At 44.5% G+C, this 24,034-nt stretch overlaps 1 protein-coding gene across 1 annotated transcript; it reads left to right on the forward strand.

Moving 5' to 3' along the window:
* Positions 1 to 993: 993 nt before the first annotated feature.
* LOC116506067 (UPF0729 protein C18orf32 homolog) lies at positions 994 to 23,049 on the forward strand. The gene is made up of 3 exons (XM_032213654.1): positions 994 to 1,082; positions 14,456 to 14,704; positions 22,225 to 23,049. The coding sequence occupies exons 2-3, from the start codon at positions 14,486 to 14,488 to the stop codon at positions 22,297 to 22,299; spliced, it is 294 nt and encodes a 97-aa protein (XP_032069545.1). The 5' UTR covers positions 994 to 1,082; positions 14,456 to 14,485; the 3' UTR covers positions 22,300 to 23,049.
* Positions 23,050 to 24,034: the final 985 nt, after the last annotated feature.

The raw sequence follows: 24,034 nt of genomic DNA on the forward strand, positions 1-24,034 counted from the left end.
TGTAGGTGTGCTACACAGGACTGGAAGAGTGTAAAAATACAGTCCTACTCTAGAAAGATGCTTCAAAACTGGGGAATTTTGGGACTTGAAGTCTAGACATCTTAAAGTTGCCAAGGTTGAGAAACACTGTCTAGTGTCTTAACCTTTTCCACTTTTCATCTAAAAAGCACAGTGCCCAAAATTGGCTCTAACACGGAAAAGATGGCTTGATCAATGTAATGTGGACAATACAATGTCAACTTTGCATTACAAGTTGTATATAAATTTGTATTTCGAGGGTGGAGAGAACTGCACAAGCTTTGTCTGCAGCAAATCTGAGAGAGAGAGAGAGAGATTCGCCTGTGAATCTTTCATCAGCAACATGGCCTACATCTCTTTTTTTCTCCGGAGTTTTTGAATTTTTCTTTTTTCCCCCCTTGCAATACTCCAGTAAAAAAAATATTGAGATAACTATTGAGATAGGAAAAGGCGGCGGCATTGCTGGGAAGAGGTAAGAAAAAAAAATGTGGAACACACACACACACACACACACACACACACACACACACAGGCCCCTGAGAAGTTGCTGGCTTTAAGGAAAAAATGTGAGACACACACACAACACACATATGTGTGTTGTGTGTGTATAGTTGTCCCTTAAGGCCAGGGGTCTCCCAGCTTGGCCACTTGAAGACTTGTGGACTTCAACTCCCAGAATTCGTCAGCCAGCAAAGCTTGAAGACTTGTGGATTTCAACTCCCAGAATTCCTCAGCCAGCAAAGCTTGAAGACTTGTGGACTTTGCTAGCTGAGGGATTCTGGGAGTTGAAGTCCACAAGTCTTCAAGTTGCTTCAAGTGGCTTCAAGTGGCCAAGTTTGGAGACCCCTGCCTTAAAGAACTTAGTGGCTGCAAAAGCGCATCGCTCTGCCTCGCCTGTCATGTTGCTCCCCGCAGGAGCCGCGTCAGGGCGGAGCCTTTCCCTTGCGTCACGCGCCTCCTCCTCTCCCATTGGTGGTCGCGAAGCGACGTTTCTTTTCTTTCGTCTTTCCCGGAAGTGAAGCAGCTTCCCTCTTCATACCTGGAATTGTTGGAGGTTCGCGCAGGTAAGTGAGACGCGGGGCGGTGGGGTGTCAGGTGAAGGGGGGGGGGGAACCTTAGCGCCGTTCTTTCTTCCTGTCGCCTTCTGGCTAATGCGTCCCTCTCGGAGGCCAAGGTGAAGCCCCCAACCGATTTGAATGTTTTGTTTGAAACGGTCACTTTAAAAGTGTGTGGGAGGGGCAGGTTTCCCTTTAAATCAGAGAATCAGAATGGAGCTGGAAAGGGACCTTGGAGGTCTTCTAGTCCAGCCCCCTGCTCATTATAGGAGAACTTATAATATTTCAGATGTGACTATCTAGTCTCTTCTTAAAAAGCTCCAGTGATGAGTTCCACTGGTTAATTGTCTTCCCTGTTAGGAAGTTTCTCCTTAGTTTCAGGTTGCTTCTCTCCAATGGATTAGTTTCCATCCATTGTTTCTTATCCTGCCTTCTGGTGCTTTGAAAAATAAGTTGGAACACCCCCCCTTTTTGGGGGGGGTAGCAGCTCCTCAAATACTGGAACACTGTTATCATGTCCTTTTTGTTGTGACTTCGGCTTCACAAAATCACAAAGCAGACTCCTTTTCTCGACACCCCCCCCCCTTTTTATTACGCTAATGTGAATTCCTCTCTTTCACATCCAGCAAAGTCCCGGCAAACAGTCTTTCAAGGGTGAATTTGTAACCACAGAACTTATCAGGCTTGGAGAGCTGCCAGGCCGATATCTTTGCAACGCCCGTATAACAAAATAATTGGCAAGGAGTTTCTGAGAGTCAGGAACAAATCTTCACACTAATTAATTGAACTAATAGTCTCCTGCAAACTCCACTCCCCTTTCACTCCTCCCTATGGGAGAGGCCATTCATCGTCCATCTCTGCCTTTACTCCTGAGTCGACCCTTGTTCCTTAACTGTTCCCTTCTCCTGGCAGCTCTGTGCATGTGCACATCAGGAACAGGCTCCAGCTGTTCTTCTGCCCCACTGATCTCCGACTCCGAAGGCAGCTGATAACTGTTGGACAGCCCTGGCCCCATCTCTCCCTCCAAGACAGAGCGCTCATCAGAGGTTTCCCCAGGCTCCAGTGCAGGCCCATCTTCCTCCCCAATCTCCTCACTGTCTGAGTCTGCCACCAGCTCCGCTGGCTGCTGGCAGGCCACAACACTTTTCTCTTGACTAGCCTTAAAGCTGTCAAGTTTGAACACCCCTGGGGTTTTTTTCCTAAAGGGTTAGGGGTGCAAGGGTCTTGTAACTTGACAGCTTTAAGACTTGCGTGCTTCAAATGCCAGAGTTTCTGAGCCAACATTTTGGTTGCTAAGCAAGAGCATTGTTAAGTTAGTTTCACCACATTTTACAAGTTGGCCATGCCCATCCAGTCACATGATTACCAAGCCACTCCCACCTGGTCACATGGCTGGCAAGCCACTCCCACAAAGCAGGCCACACCTACAGAAGCGGTTCTAAAAAAATTTGAAACCCACCACTGTAATGTGGTGACCAAAACTGGATACAGTATTCCAGGTGGGGTCTTACTAAGGATTTATAAAAGCGGTGTTAATACTTCACATGATTTTGGTTCTTTGCTTGTTTATACAACCAAGGATTGTATTAGCTTTTTTGGCTTCCACCGCACACTGCTATATTTACGTGATCCTCCAGTAGGACTCCAAGGTCCCTCTCACAGGTACTGTTTTGAAACCAGATTTCACCTAATCTGAAGTTGTGTTTTTGGTTTTCCCTGCCCAGGTGTGCAACCTTGCTTTTCTCCACCTTAAATTTCACTTTGTTGGAATGGACCCATTGTTCAAGTCTGTCAAGATCTTTTTTGGATCCTGAGCTTGTCTTCTGGGGAATTGGCTATTCCTGACAGTTTAGTGTCGTCTGCAAATTTGAGAGGTTGCTTTCGATCATTGAATGACCTCAATATGAAAGCTCATCCCTGCTGGCTTCCTTCCTTCCTATCTCTGTCTGTTTATCTATCTGTCTACCTGTCTCTATCTCTCCATCTATGGCTTTTCAATTAATAATATATTAATTTGTGCTCATTAATAGAATAGAATAGAATTCTTTATTGGCCAAGTGTGATTGGACACGCAAGGAATTTGTCTTTGGTACATATGCTTTCAGTGTACATAAAAAGACAAGATACATTTGTCAAGAATCATAAGGTACAACACTTAATGATAGTCATAGGGTACAAATAAGCAATCAGGAAACTATCAATATGAATCTTAAGGATACAAGCAACAGTTACATTATAGTTCATTAATAAACCATGATCATTAATCATTACTGATGATAAGACTAAGAATCAAAAAAGACACTTGTGATAGTGTTTCAGAAAACTGGGAATTGAAATCCCCTCATCTTAAAAGTTGCCAAGTTTGAAAAACACGGGTGACTTTACCCCCCGATCATTATTAGAAGCCAATGACAATAAAAATTAAGCTGGTTGAAAATATAGGCATGGCCATGGAGTTTTATGAGCCGAGGTGGCGCAGTGGTTAGGGTGCAGTACTGCAGGCCACTTCAGCTGACTGTTATCTGCAGTTCAGCGGTTCTAATCTCACCGGCTCAAGGTTGACTCAGCCTTCCATCCTTCCGAGGTGGGTGAAATGAGGACCCAGACTGTGGGGGCGATATGCTGACTCTGTAAAACGCTTAGAGAGGGCTGAAAGCCCTATGAAGCGGTATATAAGTCTAACTGCTATTGCTATTGCTATTTATCGACAATGTTATAGGAGCAATTTTCTATTTTTCTCCAAGCAGTATTGACAACTTCATACTTCAGCCTACAGCCCCAGGGTTTACTGGTGGTCTCCCATCCAAGGTTTAAGCAAGCCAGATCCTGGTTAGCTTTTTTTTTTTTTTTGAATATGGCAAAGGTGGAGAATTGTCATTCACTGTGATGCTAGTACGTGCTTCATTTACTTCATGATTCCCTCCTCCAATTTTTCCACAGAATAAAAATCCTGTAATATGTAAAAAGAAAATACAACATCCATAACTTGTAACAAACAATATAACTACATTTCGAGGTATTCCCATATTATCAAATCATTATAAACATCAAAGGTTAGGTATCTTTCCCTCCCTCTTTTCTTCCCTCCCCCCCTTACTTCCTTCTCCCCTGCCTTCCCTCCTTTCTTTTCTCCTTTCCTCCTTTCCTTCCCCGTCCTTTCTCTCCCTCGGTCCCCCCCTCCTTCTCACATACCTTTCCTCCTTCCCTGCCTCTTTCCCTCCTCCTTCCTTTTAATCTCCCTCCTTTCCTCCCTCCTTCCCTCCTTCCTTTCAACTCTCCTTCTCTCTTTCTTTCCCTCCCTCTTTCCCTCTTTACTACCCTCTTCTCTTCCCTCCCTCCTTCCTTCCCCAGTTTTTCCTCTTTCTCCTCTCCTTCTTTCTTCCCACCTTCTTTCCCTTCTCTTCTTTCTCTTCCTCCTCTTTATCCTTCCCCCCTTCTTCTGCCTTTCCTATTCCTCTCCTTTCTCCTCTCCATCCTGACTTCCCTACTGCCCTCCCTCCCTCCCTTCTAACCTTTATTACATTTGCATGTTTTCCTCTACTGAGGACAACCTGGTTTTCTTTCCCTTTCCTTGCTTGAAGAGGCAAGGATTATAAGTCCTCTCGCCTCATCTAAAATGAAGTTTGATCGCTAATTTTATGCAGGTAATTATAGCGGATTTCCTATCAGCTTTTTAAAGTTTTCCCAACATTGTAGCGTAACAAAATTGCTCGACGGTGGGTTCTCGCCCCTGATACATTTCTCCTTTCGTTTATCTCTCAGTTGTTGTATATTGTTCATTTGAGTTATTAGTTTAATCGTATTAGGTTAGTCAGCTATCTCTTTTTATGTCTAGGTCTTCACTGACTCATCAAGCCATTTGTATAGCTTCTCCCAGACTGTATAAAAGTCTGTGTCTTCTTTGTCATTAATTCGCATCGTCAGTCTGTTCATTTCTGCTAGTTCTAAAATTTTATTCATCACCATAGTGTTGGTGGGGGCATTTTCACTCTTCCAGCACTGTGCGTAAACAATCCTTGACGCTGTCAGAATATGGACTAGGAGGTATTGGTCAGATTTGCAAATTTTTTGATCTATTATTCCTAATAAGAAAGTTTCCGGCTTAAGGCATAGTTTAATTGACAGGATTCCATTCAGCCATCCTAGTATTTGCTTCCAATATGCTTTGGCTACCGGACACGTCCACCACATATGGTAGTACGTGCCCAGCACCGTTTTACATTTCCAGCATATGGCCGAAACTTTTGAAGACATTTTCGCCAGTCTTGTCGGTGGAAGATGCCAGCGGTAGAACATTTTATATATATTTTCTTTATAGGCCGTCGACTTTGTCAGTTTTAGGTTCCATTCCCAGACTCTTTCCCAGTCGTCTTGGTCTATTGTGTGGCCAATGTTTTGGGCCCAGGTTACCATGACTTCTTTTACCCTTTCTGCTTCCGTTTTTCGAATCAGTAAGCAGTTGTATATTTTTGAAATTAATTTCTCATCTGGTCCAATTAAAATTTTATCTAATTCCTGGTTCTTGTTCTGGAAGCCAGGTTGTGCTAGATCGAATTTGTGTTTGTTTTGAATTTGGAGATATGGCCACCAATCAATGTTTATTCCCTTATCAGCCAAATTTTCCCTGGGATTTAGTTTGTTTTGGTCGTCTAGCAACTGTTGGTAGGTAACAATTTTATCCAAGTTTATCAAATTCGGGTATATCAGGGCTTCCGTCGGAGATATCCATTTAGGTAGTTGCGTGTAGTATCTCCTTCTAATTTCGAGCCAGTCCTTAATCAATACCCCCCTTAAATGGTGACTACTAAAATAATTGTGAATTTTATTTCCCTCGCACCATAGGTAGTTATGCCACCCGTATTGCAGGTCGTGGCCCTCTATTGTTAAGATTCTTTTATTAGCTAACATTACCCATTCTTTTATCCACATAGTTGTTGCTGCTTGATGATATGTTTTCCATTCCGGTAATCCCATTCCCCCTTGAGTTCTTTTATCCTGCAGGTGCATATATTTTATTCTGGGCTTTTTACCATTCCATATAAAGTTTCGAATCATTTTGTCCAAATCATTATAAAATTTTTCCCCTAGCTTGACCGGTGCCGTTTGAAATAGGTAGAGGATTTTTGGCAGAACATTCATTTTAATTACTGCGACTCTTCCCATCAGTGATAGTTGTAGTTTTGACCAGGTTTTTAAGTCCTTTTGGGTATTCTGTAACAACTTATCATAGTTGTCTTCTTTTATGGAAGAGCATTTCGCAGACAGCCAGATCCCTAAATACTTAATTTTTTTAGTTACCTTTAATTCCATTGTTTCCTCTAGTTCTCCAATCTGGTTTTTGGGGAAGTTTTTTATAATCATTTTTGTTTTTTCCTTGTTTATTTTTAAACCGGCCACACACCCAAAGTTCTCAATGTCCTTCATCAAATTCGGTCCTGAAAGTAAGGGGTCTTCTACGATAAAGACCATGTCATCCGCGAAGGCCTGTACTTTATATTGTTCTCTTTTTATGGTCAAGCCCCTAATTTCCTGATTTGATCTTATCCGATTTAAAAGGACCTCTAGTGACGTAATAAATAGTAGTGGGGAGAGCGGGCACCCTTGTCTAACACCCTTTCCAATTTGTATCCTCTCCGTTAGTTCCCCATTGACTATAATATTTGCAGATTGCCGTGAATATATAGATTCTATAATCCTAATAAATTTATCGCCAAATTTCATCATTTTTAGTTGAGTGGTTAGAAAGTTCCAATCTAGGTTATCAAAGGCTTTCTGAGCGTCGACAAAGATTAATGCGAGTTGTTTCTCGGATCTTGTTTGATAGAATTCCAGGGTATCAATTATTATTCTTGTATTGTTTCTAATATGTCTTTTTGGGAGAAAGCCGTTTTGATCCGAGTGTATACTCTGATTTAATATTATTTTTAGTCTTTCCGCCAATATTGATACAAAGATTTTGTAATCTGCATTTAACAGGGATATGGGTCTATAATTTTGGACCTTGCTACTGTCCGCCTCTTCCTTTGGTATTAGGGTGATGTAAGCTTCCCCCCATGATTTTGGGACCCTACCGTTTTGTAATGCCTCATTACATAGTTCTAATAGTTTGTCTTCTATGGTATTTTGAAGTTTTTTATATATTTCCGACGGAAGCCCATCCGGCCCAGGTGTTTTATTGTTTTTTTGTTTTTGAATGGCCTTTTTCAGTTCTTCTTGTGTGATTTCTTTATCGAGCATCTCTCTCATCTCCTCCGACAAGACTGGAAGCTTCTGCTTTATAAGGTATTTTCTAATGTCTTGTTCATTAATTTCGTCTTGTTTATATAGTTTCCTATAATAGTTCTGTACTATCTTTTTCTTTTCTCCTATTTCTTGTTTCAAATTCCCCTCCTCGTCATACAGTTGTTTAATAATTCTTTTGACCTTCTCCTTTCTTATTTTGTGGGCCAACCATCTCCCAGTTTTATTTGCATGTTCAAAATAATTCTGCTTCATTCTCTTAATGTTTTGTGCTATTTCCTCTTGAGAGATCAAATTTATTTGGTGTTTAATTAACTCTCCTTTTTCCCTGTGTCTACTATTTTCTGGCTCTTTCTGGGTCAGCAGTTCCGTCTCTCTTAATTCTTTGTTCAGTGTATTAAGTTTTTCCCTGTATATTTTGTTTCTTCTTATTATATAGGCTATGGATATTCCCCTCACAACTGCCTTCATCGTGTCCCAAACATTTTGTATTGAGGTCTGCTCTTTACCGTTTTCTTTAAAGAAGTAGCCCAATTCCTTTTCTATTTGTTGTACAAATTGTTTCTCTTGTAGTATGTTCTGGTTTAATGTCCACCTAGCTTTTATCCTTGCCTTCCCTTTCCATTGCCATAAGACTGGGTGATGATCGGCCCACTTGTTGGTTATTATTTCAATATTTACAGCATCCATGAGTAGCTCCGAGTTTGACCAAACCATGTCGATACGGGACCATGAATTATGTGGATGGGAGTAAAACGTGTACTGTTGCATCTTGTCATTCATTGCTCGCCAGACATCATAAAGATCTAAATCCTTCACCATATTTACATAGGCAGACAGTAGTTTCCTTCTTGTGCTTTTCTTGTGAGTACCCTTATAGTCCATCTTACCGTCTGCTATAGTGTTGAAATCCCCTAGAATACATATATTTTGCCACTCTATTTCATTTATCCTCTTATATAGATTAATATAAAATCTCTCTTGTTTTTGATTTGGGGCATAGATTCCAACTAGTAAAAATTTTTTCCCACCATTAATTATCTCCACCATTAATACCCTACCGTCTTTGTCTGCATATATTAATTTGGGGTTCAACCATTCTTTTATATACATTACAATTCCTCTTTTTCTGGTTTGTGCTGACGAGCAGAATGTTTTACCTAGTTTTGGACAGACCAACAGGTTATTGTATTTTTCTTTAATGTGTGTGCTTTTTCAAGAGGCAACTGGACTTGCTTCTTCAGCTCTGAATCATTTCCCCACCATCCAGTCAGAGCCAAAAAAGCACCTTTCGGACAACCGTAACTTGGATGACTGAGAATCTCCATAAACCCAGTGATATATTTTGATAAAACAATAAAAGTCATTAAAAACAACCCTGTGAGGCGGGCTGAGCTGAGAGAGAGAGAGAGAGAGAGAGGCTTCGTAGCATGTCAAATGATCTGTGGGTGGATTTGAATCTGGGTCTGCCAGGTTCCAGTCCAACATTTTAATTACTCTTCCATGCGAGCAACATAGTAATAAAATACAACGTACATACATTTTATGTTGATATTTCATATAGGAGTTATAATCAGGGGTGGGTTCTAGCTGGCGTTACTACCGGTTTGCTCGTGGGCGTGCTTCGTGCGCATGTGCAGTTCAATAGAAATTGTTCTGCGCATGCGCAGAACTCAAAAACAAGATGGCGGTGGCGACTGTGGTGACTGGTTCTGGGACCCAGGCCGCAGGGGTGGGTTTCAACCGGTTCGCGGCGGTCCCTGCGAACCGGTTGGTCGGCGAACTTGGAAGTAAGTAACTTCTGGGAACGGCGAAGGGTGCGCCCGCCCGCCCGCGGTCCTTACCCGGTTTTGACGAGTTCTGCGCTTCCATGCATGCGCAGGACGCATACAGCGCCTGCGCGATCCTCCAGGAGCAGCTGGAGCGTCGCGCAGACGCTAGTACACATGTGTGCACTGCGCGCATGCACGAGGACGCCACCGGCCCGGTTCCAACCGAACCAGTTGGAACGGGGCGAGAAACCCACCCCTGCCAGGCCAGCATACCCCTACCGGGCCGAACCAGTAAGAACCCACGTCTGCTTATAACGCATAAGAAGAAACATTCTATATTTGATTTGTAGTGATGGATGGATGACAGGCAATGATTGTCAGCTTTTTGAATTTTTATTTTGAGGACTTTTTTGCAATTGGTTTTTTGCCATTTTTTAGGATGAAATTTCCAGACCCATTTTCTTTTCTTTACAGTGATGCATTTATTGTACTTTTTCCTCTTCTTTAGCCTGGTATAATGTTATGATGTTTTAAAATCCATGGAGTTATTCTTGCTTCTAACTTCTAAACCTGATTACCTCCGGTTTGGTCTAGTTAACTAATTAAGATCGCAACCCTCTTTTCAGTAGTTGGTGCACAACTCAGATGTAGACCGAGGAAACATGAATAGGAGCAAGCTATAATTAACTGACTGCATTGTCTCAGGGCAGCCAATCATTGCTGTTTTCATCAAAATTGCGTCCCTACCTGAACCGGGAGGCACTCGCAACAGTCACTCATGCCCTCATGACCTCAAGACTGGACTACTGCAATGCGCTCTACATGGAGCAGCCCTTGAAGAGCATTCAGAGACTTCAGCTCGTCCAGAATGCAGCCGCACGAGCGATTGTGGGTGCACCTTGGTACACCCACGTTACACCTATCCTCCGCGAGCTGCACTGGTTGCCTATTGGTCTCCGGATACCCTTCAAGGTGCTAGTCGTCACTTATAAAGCCCTTCATGGTATTGGACCTGGGTACTTGAGAGACCGCCTGCTGCCAATTACTTCCCAAAGACCCATTAGATCACACAGAGTAGGCCTCCTCCGGGTTCCGTCTACCAGCCAATGTCATCTGGCCACTACCCGGGGTAGGGCCTTCTCTGTGGCGGCTCCGGCCCTTTGAAACGAACTCCCCGCAGAGATTCGGACCCTCACCTCTCTCCAGGCCTTCCGAAAAGCCGTTAAAACCTGGCTGTGTCGGCAGGCCTGGGGTCGATGAGTTCCCTTCCCCTCTCGAATCGTGTGTCTGTTGGTTGTTTTTAAATGTTTAGTTTAGTTTAGTTTATTAACATTTATAGGCCGCCCTTTTCCCTGAGGGGACTCAGGGCGGCTCACATAAAATCAGGGGAGGGGGATACAAACAATGACATAGACACACATAAGTAAAAATAATGAGCAACATTCATTCATCATTCGGGAGGGGCGACTATCTTTGTCCCCAGGCCTGACGGGCTAGCCAGATCTTAAGGGCTATGCGGAAGGCCTGGACGGTGGTGAGAGTACGAATCTCCACGGGGAGCTCGTTCCAAAGGGTCGGAGCTACTACTGAGAAGGCCCTCCTCCTTGTAGTTGCCAGCCGGCATTGGCTGGCAGATGGAATTCGGAGGAGGCCCAATCTATGAGATCTAATTGGTCGCAGGGAGGTAATTGGCAGAAGGCGGTCTCTCAAGTACGCAGATCCACTACCATGAAGGGCTTTATGGGTGACTAGTAGCACCTTGAAGCGCACCCGGAGATCGACAGGTAGCCAGCGCAGCTCGCGGAGGATAGGTGTTATGTGGGTGAACCGAGGTGCACCCACGATCACTCGCGCGGCCGCGTTCTGGACTAGCTGAAGTCGCCGGATGCTCTTCAAGGGCAGCCCCATGTAGAGCATATTGCAGTATTCCAGCCTAGAGGTCACAAGGGCCCGAGTGACTGTTGTGAGAGCCTCCCGATTCAGGTAGGGTCGCAACTGGCGCACCAGGCGAACCTGGGCGAATGCCCCCCTGGTCACAGCCGTCAGATGGTGGTCAAAGGATAGCTGTGGATCCAGGAGGACTCCCAAGTTGCGAACCCTCTCTGAGGGGTGTAAAATTTGACCCCCCAGCCTGAGTGATGGAATATTGGTCGAATCTTTGGGAGGGAAGCACAACAGCCACTCGGTCTTTTCTGGGTTGAGTACAAGCTTGTTAGCCCTCATCCAGTCCATAACGGCCTCAAGGCCTCGGCTCATCACGTCTGCCGCTTCATTGAGTTGGCACGGGGCGGACAGATACAACTGGGTATCGTCCGCATATTGATGGTATCTTATCCCGTGCCTGCGGATGATCTCTCCCAGCGGTTTCATGTAGATGTTGAATAGTAGGGGGGATAAGACCGAACCCTGAGGCACCCCATATATTAGGGGCCTAGGGGTCGATCTCTGCCCCCCCACTAACACCGACTGCGACCTGTCCGAGAGGTAGGAGGAGAACCACCGCAACACGGTGCCTCCCACTCCCACCTCCCGCAGTCGTCGCAGAAGGATACCATGGTCGATGGTATCGAAAGCCGCTGAGAGGTCAAGGAGAACCAGGATGGAGGGATGTCCTCCATCTCTGGCTCTCCAAAGATCATCGGTCAATGCGACCAAAGCGGTTTCTATGCTGTAACCGGGTCTGAAGCCTGACTGGAAGGGGTCAAGGTAGTTTGCTTCATCCAAGGACCGCTGGAGCTGGAAGGCCACCACCTTCTCAACAACCTTCCCAAGAAAGGGAAGGTTGGAGACTGGACGATAGTTATTAAGAACAGCTGGATCCAGAGATGGCTTCTTCAGGAGGGGTCTCACCACCGCCGCTTTTAGCGCGGCGGGGAAGTTCCCCTCCCGAAGAGAGGCGGTAACAACCGCCTGGATCCAGCCTCGTGTTACCTCACTGCTGTTAGTAGCCAGCCATGAGGGACACGGGTCCAGTACACAGGTGGAGGCACTTACCGCCCTCATGGCCTTGTCCACATGCCCTGTACTTTGGTAGTTTTTGTGTTTTTCCCTTCCCCTCCTTGAGTTTGTGCGCCGCCCTGAGTCCCGCCGGGAATAGGGCGGCATATAAATAAAATGAAACTCGAACTTGAAAATGCAAATAAAACTGAAATGTTGCAACTCTCTGTAACGGTGTCTTGGCTTTTAAAAACTAAAACAGTGTAATAATTGCATTTAAACATATGAAAAGCAAAACATTTGAACAAGTTGTGATCTAGCACCCCAAAATAGAAAGAAAAAAATTATTCATTCCCATTTATAATAAAAATAATCACTGTTTTCCTTGGAGAGCAGTTACTGTTAGAGACCTGGGTCACTACCATCCCTTTATCAATTTTTGATTGGCATCGTTAAACGTCTATGGAGATTCTCAGCCATCCAGGTTATGGTTGTCCCAAAAGTGCTTTTTTTCAAGTGGCAACTGGATTTTCTGGGGTTTTTTTTGAAGATGTTTTCGCTTCTCATCCAAAAAGCTTCTTCAGCTCTGAACGGGGTGATGGGGAATGGAAGGTTTTATACCCCTTGCAGACAGCTTTGCATTCTTTTGATTGGCTGACAAACAGGTTCGTAGGATACACTTCTAACTAATCGAAAATAAGTCATTGGCTGTCAGAACATCACTCTGAAATCTCTCGGCCAGATGTAATCATTTTATATCATACAAAATGGTAGCTGGCAGTCCAGGGTGTGTTTTGTATGTTTGTGAAAGGTCAACAAATTAGCCGTAACCATATAATTGAAGTCTTGCATGGCCGCCACCCCGAGGGTTATGGGAGTTGAAGTCCAACCTTTGTACAATGCTTCTGCTCTACATGGGGCAGCCCTTGAAGAGTATTCGGCGACTTCAGCTTGTCCAGAATGCAGCCGCGCGAGCGATTGTGGGTGCACCTCGATTCACCCACGTAACACCTATCCTCCGCGAGCTGCACTGGCTGCCTATTGGTCTCCGGATACGCTTCAAGGCGCTAGTCGTCACTTATAAAGCCCTTCATGGTATTGGACCTGGGTACTTGAGAGACCGCCTGCTGCCAATTACCTCCACCAGACCGATTAGATCCCACAGATTAGGCCTCCTCCGAATTCCATCCGCCGGCCAGTGTCGACTGGCAACTACCCGGAGGAGAGCCTTCTCTGTGGCTGCTCCGACCCTCTGGAACGAACTCCCCGTGGAGATTCGCACCCTCACCACCGTCCAGGCCTTCCGCAAGGTCCTTAAAACCTGGCTGTTCCGACAGGCCTGGGGCTAAAGAATCATTGTCCCTATCTCGAATGGTATGATTGTTGCGCTTTTTAATTATGTATTGTTTTGTGTTGTTGTCAACGGTCTGTATCCCCCTTCCCTTGCTTGAGTTGTGAGCCGCCCTGAGTCCCTTCAGGGAAAAGGGCGGCATACAAATGAAATAAAACTCTAAAACTCTGAAACTTTTCAAGGTGGAAAAGGTTAAACAATTTTAATAAGGGAACAAATGAAAACTGGTATATATATATGCAGTGACGTCTTGTTGAAAAATGAAGGAATAAGATCTCTGTTTGAAGTTATGAAATGCAAGGACAATAATGAACATAAGTATACTTTCTGGAAAAAAATAATGCTAATGTTAATTGAATATATATTGAAGAATGAAAATGAGGTTTTTAGTTATACTAGATGAAACGTTTGAGACGGTAAATATTATTCGAGGATGTAGATGTTAAAACACTTGTAACCAAACGACATGCTGCATGTGATGATGGTTTTTTTTTCCTTTCTTTTTTCTTTTTTTCTCTTTTTGTGTGTGTGTTTTTTTAAAATTTTATTTCATTGTTGTGTCTATTAAATATATAACAGAGAGATACGGGGTGTGTGTGTGGGGGGGAAATGTAGTAGGGATGGATTGCCACAGGTAGGGGAATAAGAAACGATACTAAATTATAATCTATTAAATGAAACAATGAATTTATAAGAATGATAAATGTTAAAACTCCTGTAATCAAATGACATATCAGTGTTTCCCAACCTTGGCAACTTGAAGATGTCTGGACTTCAACTCCCAGAATTCCCCAGCCAGCGAATGCCAAGGTTGCCAAGGTTGAGAAACACTGCTGTATGTGACAATGGGCTTTGTTGTTTTTTTTCTCTCTCTTTTCTTTTTTCTTTTCTGCTTTTCTTTTTCTATTGTTGTGTGTATATGTTGTCTATGTAACAAAAATAATAAAAAAAATTCTATAAAAAAAAAGGTGGAAAAGGTTTCCATACATACGGATTTGGAAAGGGTATTCCCCCCCCCCCAAATTGGTGAGGATGAACCTTATCTACCTAATGGTTTCAACCTGTTGCATTTCTTCCTCCAGCACATTTTTAAAGCACGCTACAGAAGAACCATGGTGTGCATTCCGTGCATCGTCATTCCAGTTCTGCTGTGGGTCTACAAACGGTTCCTGGAGCCATATCTTTATCCCTTCATCTCTCCATTCGTGAAGCGCATTTGGCCCAAGAAAGCAGTTCAGGAAACGGCAAAGCAAGACCAAAAGAACAGCTCTGAAAATGGGCACGATTTCGTGAAGCAGGATTCCTTCAACGATCAGCCAGAACTTTATAAAGTAAGTATTACCCAAGCGAAACGTTTCTGTCTACCCGCATTTTTCGGAGTATAAGACGCACCAAGATTTTGAAGAGGCAAATTAAAAAAGAAGTTTTTGTACTTTGCAGTCCTCCCCAAAACAGTCCTTTTTTGCAAAAACGGGCCCATTTTTTGCCAAAAAAGCATGAATAGCTTTCAGGAGGCTTGGAGAGTGTTCCTGGGGGCTGGGGCCTCCCCAAAACAAGCAAAAAACGGCCCATTTCCCATGAAAACGGGCCTGTTTTTTGTCTTAAAAAAAGGGCATGAATAGCCTTTAGGAGACTTATGGAGTGCTCCTGGGGGCTGGGGAGCGGGCAAAACCAAGAAAAAAACGGCCCGTTTTTCACTCATTTTTGGAATGGAATGGAATGGAATTTTATTATTTATATGCCGCCCTTCTCCGGGAGGACTCAGGGCGGCGAACAATTCAAAAGGGGAAAAAGGGGAACATAAAAACGAAATACAAATAATAAAAATAAGCAACAGCCACACAACCATACATGTCACCCCCAGGCCTGCCGGCAAAGCCAGGTTTTGACGGCTTTTCGGAAGGCCTGGAGAGAGGTGAGGGTCCGAATCCCTGCAGGGAGTTCATTCCAGAGGGCCGGAGCTGCCACAGAGAAGGCCCTCCCCCGGGTAATAGCCAGGTGGCATTGGCTGGTAGATGGCACCCGGAGGAGGCCAACCCTGTGAGATCTAATGGGTCTGTGGGAGGTAATTGGCAGCAGGTGGTCTCTCAATTTTTGCCCTCCCCAGCCCCCAGGAGCATTCTGGAAGACCTCCTACGGCCATTTTTGCAAAGGGAGCGGGATTTCTGTAGGCCCAAAAGTCTGTATTCAGTGTATAAGACACACCCAGATTTTCACCCTCTTTTTTGAGGGAAAAAAGTGCATCTTACAGTCAAAATATACAGTATGTTTTGAGGAGCCCCGTTAGAAATGGATAAGAATAAAATACAGGTAGTCCTCAACTTACGACCACAATTAAGTCCCAAAATTTCTGTTGTTAAGTGAAACATTTGTTAAATGACTTTGGCTCCATTTTAAGATTTTTCTTGGCACCGTTGCTAAGTGAATCACTGCAGTTCGTAAATTTGTAACACAATTGTTGAGTGAAACTGGTTTCCCCCTTGACTTTGATCGTCAGAACGTGACAAAAGGGGATTACGTGCCCCCCGTCATAAATAGGAACCAGCTGCCAGGCATCTGAATTTTGATCACATGACCATGGGAATGCTGCAGTGGTTGTAAGTGTAAAAAATGGTCACAAGTCGCTTTTTTGACTGCCGCCGTAACTCTGAACGGTCACTAAATGAACTCTTGTAAGGACTTCCAGTAGAAACTTTATTCATTTAGTCAGTTGACCATATCAGATAGATGAAATTAATGCAGGTAGTCCTCGACTTATGACCGCAGTTGAGCCCCAAATTTCCATTGCTAAGACGTTTAAGTAAGTTGTGCCTCATTTTGTAATCTTTCTTTTGCCACAGTTAAGCGAAACATGCAGTCATAATTCAGTGATGCAGTCCTTAAGTGAATCTCGCTTTCCCCATTGACTTTGCTTATCGGAAGCTGTCTGGGGAAATTGCTAATGGGGATCTGATGACCCCAGGACAGCACAGCTGTCATACATGCCAGTTTTCAAGCTCCTGAATTTTGATCACCAGATGTAGAATAGAATGAATATTTATTTATTTATTTATTAGACTTATATACCACTTCATAGGGCTTTCAGCCCTCTCTAAGCGGTTTACAAAATGTTTTAGCAAATTGAGTCAGCAACTTGCCCCCATAGTCCGGGTCCTCATTTCACCCACCTCGGAAGGATGGAAGGCTGAGTCGATCTTGAGCCGGTGAGATTTGAACCGCTGAACTGCAAATCACAGTCAGCTAAAGTGGCCTGCAGTACTGCACCCTAACCACTGCGCCACCTCGGCTCTAATAATAAGCTGGAAGGGACCTTGGAGGTCTTCTAGTCCTGCCCCCTGCTCAAGCAGGAGAACTTATACCATTTCAGATAGGTGACTGTCTAGACCAGGGGTGTCAAACTCGATTTTATTGAGGGGCGCATCAGGGTTGTGTTTGACCTTGGAGGGGGGGGGGGCTGGAATGGGCATGGTGAGGGTGGGCATGGCCAGCTTGACATCACTCATGTTGGTGCTTGTGGTGGCCCACGCACTCTGCCAGAGGAAATGGGCTCCCAAGCTCCATTTTTGGCTGCGATGGCCTCCTGCAACCCTCTGCCAGTGAAAATGGACATTAGGAGAACCCGCATACAGCCCCTCTGTTTTAGCTGGCAGAGGCATCGAGGGCCAGATCCAGCCCCCGGGCTTTGAGTTTAACACCCCCCTAGACTTTTCTTAAAAGCATCCAGTGATGGAGCACCCACAATTTCTGAAGGCAACTTGTTCCACTGGTTAATTGTCCTCACTGTTAGGAAGTTTTTCCTTGATTCCCGGTTGCTTCTTTCTTTGATTAGTTTCCAACCATTGTTTCTTGTCCTGTTCTCTGGTGCTTTGGAGAATAATTTGACACCCCCCCCCCCTCTTCTTTTCCCATGGCCATGGAGATGCTGCAACATTTGTAAGAGTGAAAACTGCTCATGTCCCCTTTTTCAGTGCTGCTGCAATTTCGAACAGTCACTAAACTAATGGTTGTAAGTCAAGGACTATCTGTACACAGGCCCCAACAGATGCAAAGAAAACAATAGGATCACAAAAGGGATATGTGATTCATGCGGGTTTGCTGGTTGCAAACAGGTCTTGCTTGCTTAATGCAGTGATTCTGATAGACCAGTTTCTCTGTTTTTCATTCCTGCATGAGCCATGCATTCCTTGGAGGATAGCAATAGCACTTATATACCGCTTTACAGCCCTCTCTAAGCGGTTTACAGAGTCAGCCTATTGCCCCCAACAATCTGGGCCCTCATTTTACCCCACCTCGGAAGGATGGAAGGTTGACTCAACCTTGATCTGGTGAGACCCGAACTGCCAAATTGCAGTCAGCTGGCAGTCAGCAGAATTAGCCTGCAGTATTGCACTCTAATTACTGTGTCACTGTGGCTCTTAGGTATCTGGAACATACCTAAGAAAAGGAAGCTATTCATTTTGAATTTTGCTCCGGGATGAATTTTAAGCTTGAAGGCTTTGGCGGTGGTCTCATTCACTACCTGTAATTTTTTTCTCTGCTGTTTACATCTTGCGCATATTTACCAATGTGTTCTGACCCCCCCTCGTCCCACAACAACACACATTCTGAGCCAGAGATAAGTTACGGCATTTAATTAACAGACAGACAGGTCCTTGGCAGCAAACCAGCACAGACAAGCTTGGGCAGCAATAAACACAGATAAGGCTTAACAGCAATCCCGCCTGCCAAGCTCATAGTAATGTCCTCTGACATTCAATCCTGCGTTGACTTCTGCAAAGAGGGGCGTGTGCACAAGGAGTCTTTTTATAGTCTGGAGAGGAGCCTAATGACCACCAGCTGAGTGCAATTACCTCCTGTAACTGCGCAACTGCTCCTGACGCCTAGTAGCTCTTCGATGGCGTGCATCCAGGAACAACTCACTACTGGCATCCGGATCACTCTCCCTTCTCTCCGCCCCACTTGTCCAAGGCTCAGGTGCCTCCTCTGGTGGCCAACCAGCCTCTCTGCACCTTGCTCAGAGTTGGAACACTGTCCAGGGTCCTCCACATCCTCCAGAGCTGACTCATCGGGCCCCTCGCTATCGGAGTCTGGTTGCAGCTCCAACGGCTCCTGCTGGGCCACAACGTCAATGAATATTCATAATGGAATGGAGATTGCCTCTTAAGTTAAGGCCACACAAATGCTGCAGAGAATTGGAAGCAGCTTGGCTTTGCAGTGGTTGAAGCCCTCGACAAGCTTGGATGTACTGTACAAGCATCCTGTTTAAAATGCTTGTGTGAAAGCAAATATCATTGTGCTTTAGGATGAGGATTAGCAACATCGGGCCTATAGGTGCCAGGATGTCTGGCTGCGCCTAAACAGTGCTTGCCGTCTCCAAAATAATACTATTAATAATTAACAACCGTCATTAGTATCATTAACAATTAATTATTAAATAATATTAATAATTTATAGTCCATGGACTGAGCCACTCTTAAATTTTCTTTATTGTCGCACATGAGCGACATTTCTCTTCCCCCCCCCCCATTTTGTAAACGATTTCGGTTTTAGGGTTTGAAGGGGTGAATTGAAAACCATAAGCTTTGTTGAAGTTGAAAACCCTCTGCATTCTGTCCCATCATCCCCAACCATTTTCCTCTGGGAAGCTTAAAACACAGATTGTTTTAGCCAGCTTCCCCCACCAAATAAGCGGGAAAATTATCCCACTCTGCTCAGGTGACATCGCTGGTCCTGTGTCGTGGGGTGCAAATGCCCTCTTCTTACTTCATCTCGAGATGTAGCCTTTGCCTGCAAGATATTACTTTCTGTGGTTTTAATAGAATTCCAGGGATAGGCGTACTGTACCCCGGGTGGGATCCTAACGGTTTAACAACCGGTTCGCTTCGCTCGTGCACACACCGAACCTGCCGGATGGCCGCTGTGTGCGCGTGTACAATTTACCGAAATCTCACCTTAGGCAATACCGCTGGCGAAGAAAACAGCTGAGGCATGGCAAATCACTTTGCTGCGCCAATCAGCTGGACTTCGTAATAGGAAATATACACTATATTGCCAAAAGTATTCGCTCACCTGCCTTTACTCGCATATGAACTCACTGTACGTGACATCCCGTTCCTAATCCATAGGGTTCAATACGACGTCGGTCCACCCTTTGCAGCTATAACAGCTTCATCTCTTCTGGGAAGGCTGTCCACAAGGTTTAGGAGTGTGTTGATGGGAATTTTTGACCATTCTTCCAGAAGCGCATTTGTGCGGTCACACACTGATGTTGGATGAGTTTACGTGGCCTACCACTTTGCGGCTGAGTTGCTGTCGTTCCCAAACACTTCCCCGTTCTTATAATACAGCTGACAGTTGACTGTGGAATATTTAGGAGCGAGGAAATGTCACCACTGGATTTGTTGCACAGGTGGCATCCTATCACAGTTCCACGCTGGAATTCACTGAGCTCCTGAGAGCGACCCATCCTTTCACCAATGTTTGTAAAAACAGTCTGCATGCCTAGGTACTTGATTTTATACACCTCTGGCCATGGAAGTGATTGGAACACCTGATTCTGATTATTTGAATGGGTGAGCAAATACTTTTGGCAATATAGTGTAGGTGATTATAGTGCAGGGGAGGGCGAGAGGGCCCACTTCAAAGTTGGAGCAAACCGGTTCACTCCCAGCTGATAGTCGGAGCACCAGTCCACCCGAACTGGTAGAATCCCAGCCCTGGGCATACATGGCTGCAAGTGAAGTGGCTTAAGCATATTACAGGTTGTCCTTGACCTATGACCGTAATGGAGCCTGGATGGCCATTATAAGTCATGGTAGTCATATGTTGAGACACTCACGTGACAGATCCAATTCTGCAACCTTTTTTGTGTTGGTTATTAAGAGGTTGCTGTGGCTGTAAAGTGAATGCAGCAGTTGCTAAGCAAATGTTCGTCACTAAGCGAGTCAAAGCATTCCCGGGGGTGTCTTCTGCTGGCAAAAGACATTATACATCACATCATGTAACCTTGGAGCACTACACCCTTTAACGACAAAGGTTAGGCAGTTACCAAGAGCCTGAAATATAGCAATAGCAATAGCAGTTAGACTTATATACCGCTTTATAGGGCTTTCAGCCCTCTCTAAGCGGTTTACAGAGTCAGCATATTGCCCCCAACAACAATCCGGGTCCTCATTTTACCCACCTCGGAAGGATGGAAGGCTGAGTCAACCCTGAGCCGGTGAGATTTGAACAGCCGAACTGCAGAACTGCAGTCGGCGAAGTAGCCTGCAGTGCTGCATTTAACCACTGCGCCACCTCGGCTCTTATGGCCATGGGGTTGCAAGTTCTGGGTTTGCAGCCTTTGGAACTGGTTCATAAGTACCTTTTGGGGGGGAGGTCTGTCATAACTTGGAACGGTCATTAACAATAAAGTTATGACTCTAATTAATGATGACTCCAACTCAGCTCCCTTCTATCCCCAAGGCTGTCTTAAGCCTGATGTAAAATGGGACCCCAACCTGAGCTGTGGACCAGTAACCCTCCCCCCCCTCCCCCCGTGCCCGGCCCGGTCTGTAGAAAAATTGTCTTCCATCAGACTAATCCTTGGTGCCGAAACAGTTGGGGAACTACTTGTTCTGATCTAAGCTTCCTGAGAAAGCATAAATTACAATCTTATTCTGAAAAACCCTCTTTTATTTGTACGGCTGGAAATCATGGTCATTCCCAGTCCGCAGGGCTTCACAAACAATCCGTGAAGATTCCGACAGATGCCTGCTCGAGTTGCCATAGTCTTTCAGGGGAATGTTGATAAACACCCAACTTATCTCCCTTTGGATGCTGCCAGAGTCCTAATTGCCAAATGCAGAGCAAGGCCAAATAGAACTTTTCAAAGCTTGAACTGACCCGATGAACTAATTGCTTCCTGCAGCTCACATCCTTTTCGCTCCTCTTTTACGTCTTATGGGAGGGTCCCCGTGACCCGTCAAAACTGCGGAGGACAAAATCGCGATCGACGAAAGCGCGCATGTGACGTCATCACAGCGCGACGAAAAAAATTAAAAATTTAAATAAAATTCAAATTAAACCAAGCCGATTCACATAAAGGTAAGGGTTAGGGTTAGGTTAAGGGTTAGGGTTAGGTTTAGAGCATTAGCGTTACGTTTAGCGTTAGGTTAAGGGTTAGCGTTAGGTTTAGCGTTACGTTAACGGTTAGGTTTAGGGTTAGATTTAGGGTTAGGTTAAGGGTTAGGTTTAGGGTTAGGTTTGGGGGGGTTAGGGTAAGGTTTTCGCTTTATTTTTACATTTTTCGATCACAGCGCGATGTTTTCGTCGCGCTGTGATGACGTCAAATGCGCGCTTTCATCCAGCGCGATTTTGTACTCCGCGGTTTTGTGGTGGAACCGAGGGTCCCATCATCTCCAAGCCTTACTCCCAAGTCGACCCTGTTTTCTTAACTGTTCTTGCCTTCTGGCAGCTCTGCGCATGCGCATACTGGGAACAGGCTCCTGCTGTTCTTTTGCCTCGCTGATGTCAGACTCCGGGGGCTTCGGAGGCAGCAAATAACTACCAGATGGCCTGGGCCCCCTGTCTGCCTCTGTCACAGAGCCCTCATCCGAGCCTTCCCCAGAATCCAGGACGGGCCCATGTTCCTCCCCAACCTCCTCACTGTCCGAATCTGCTGCCAGTTCTTTTGGTTGCTGGTGGGCCACAATACCACTGATCTAAAAGGAGCCTGATCTTTTTTTAGGACCAAGAAAGGCATCTTAAGCGCAGCTAGTCACTATTCTGGTTTTTCTCTTTCAAAACTGTGATGGAATGAATGTGAATTTAACCATCTCCTCCCCCCCCCCCTTCCCTCCCTGTCTTTCAGACCAAAAGTAATGGCATTGCAAACGGATTTTCTGGAATTGGACCCAAAGAAGACTCTGTCAAAAAAACAGATTAGTCACGCTTCTGCTGTGGGATCAAGGCTGTTATAGGAAATGAACTCACAGTGTTGTCCCCACATGGATATTTTACTGATTGCACATTTATCTGAATGGAAATTTGGAATATGTATAGACAACCATCACCCGAAGGAGACTTGGAATAATTCTAGCTGTGTCCTTGAAAATAGTTTTTAATACATTGTCTTGCTGTTGTTGAAAATTGGGGGGGACTGGAACCCTAACGTGCAGTGCAATTGAAGAGTGTTAACAGTTTTAGTGTCCATTTTATTAAAACCGTAACTGTCAACTTTGCTACTTGTTTAAAAAAAAAATTCCTAAAATCCTTCATTGATGATGACTCCTAGGTTTGTTTGTTTTTTTAAGCAAGAGATCATACTTACAGTAGCTAAAAAGAAAGCAGCATTGTAAATATTTGCACACTAATGATGAATGTATTGATAAGCTACTAATTTGCTTTTTCTAAATTAGCATCTACAGAGCTGCCCTTTTGCTGATTCCTCACGATGGTATAGAAAACTTTTAAAAAGCAGATATTATACATGGAGAAGACAATACCAATACAATGCCACAAAGGGAAAAATGTCCTTTTAAAAAAGTTTTTAAACTTCTAAAGGAGGGGAAAAAAAGCTAAAGCGGATAAACAAACATAACTCTTTATGCAAATTCCTGTATTTTGGTTGATAATGTCTGCCTCCCTAATTAGAATAACTCCCAAGACTGCCATAGCAAATAAACCTTACTGCTTATATTGTTGTAACTGTATTATTTTGTCTGCAATGTAGATTTTCAGTTGCTGCATTCTAAGATCCATGTATGTTTTTCATAAAGTAATAGAGAAGTGCTGTCTCCCATATGAAGTAAAGATTGCACTTTAGGACATGCTCATGACTTCCTTTTCAATTCAAGGCATTTTTACAGAGAACAGATGGGTGAATAGGAAATGTTCCCTGCGGATAGAGAGTTCATTATTAATCTGCGATCTGTTTTAGTGAATAAGCAGATTACAACTCTTTGCCTAGGAAAATGCAAATTTAACTGATTTAGAATTTGAATAAAGTGTGGAAGCAATAGACACATTATGTTCTGAGTCCCACTTCTCTCCCTCTCCCCTTTTTTTCATACCAAAGTTAATAGCAATAGCAGTTATAGCAATAGCAGTTAGACTTATATACCGCTTCATAGAGCTTTCAGCCCTCTCTAAGCGGTTTACAGAGTCAGCATATCGCCCCCAACAACAATCCAGGTCCTCATTTCACCCACCTCGGAAGGATGGAAGGCTGAGTCAACCCTGAGCCGGTGAGATTTGAACAGCCGAACTGCAGAACTGCAGTCAGCTGAAGTAGCCTGCAGTGCTGCATTTAACCACTGCGCCACCTCGGTGTAGGTTAAAAACACACCAGTTAAGTGGAGCTTGTTGTCTTCTTGCACTCTGGAAGTTGAAGTCCATATATCTTCAAAATTGAAAATTGTTTGGCCCTGTATTAAATGCCATTCAAAATACCTAGTTTTGCTGCAGATATAATGGGCATTTCTGGAATTGGATAAGTGGACTGGTGGGGTGAGTGCTAGGCATTCCCGACTCTAGGGGGCGGTGCTTATCTCCATTTCAAAGCCGAAGAGCCAGCGCTGTTCGAAGATGTCTCCGTAGTCATGTGGCTATCATGACTAAATGCCGAAGGTGCACGGAACGCTGTTACCTTCCCTCCTATTTTTGGAACCAAAAATAGGAAC

Source organism: Thamnophis elegans, chromosome 3, assembly GCF_009769535.1.
Source record: "Thamnophis elegans isolate rThaEle1 chromosome 3, rThaEle1.pri, whole genome shotgun sequence".
Taxonomy (NCBI): Eukaryota; Metazoa; Chordata; class Lepidosauria; order Squamata; family Colubridae; genus Thamnophis; species Thamnophis elegans.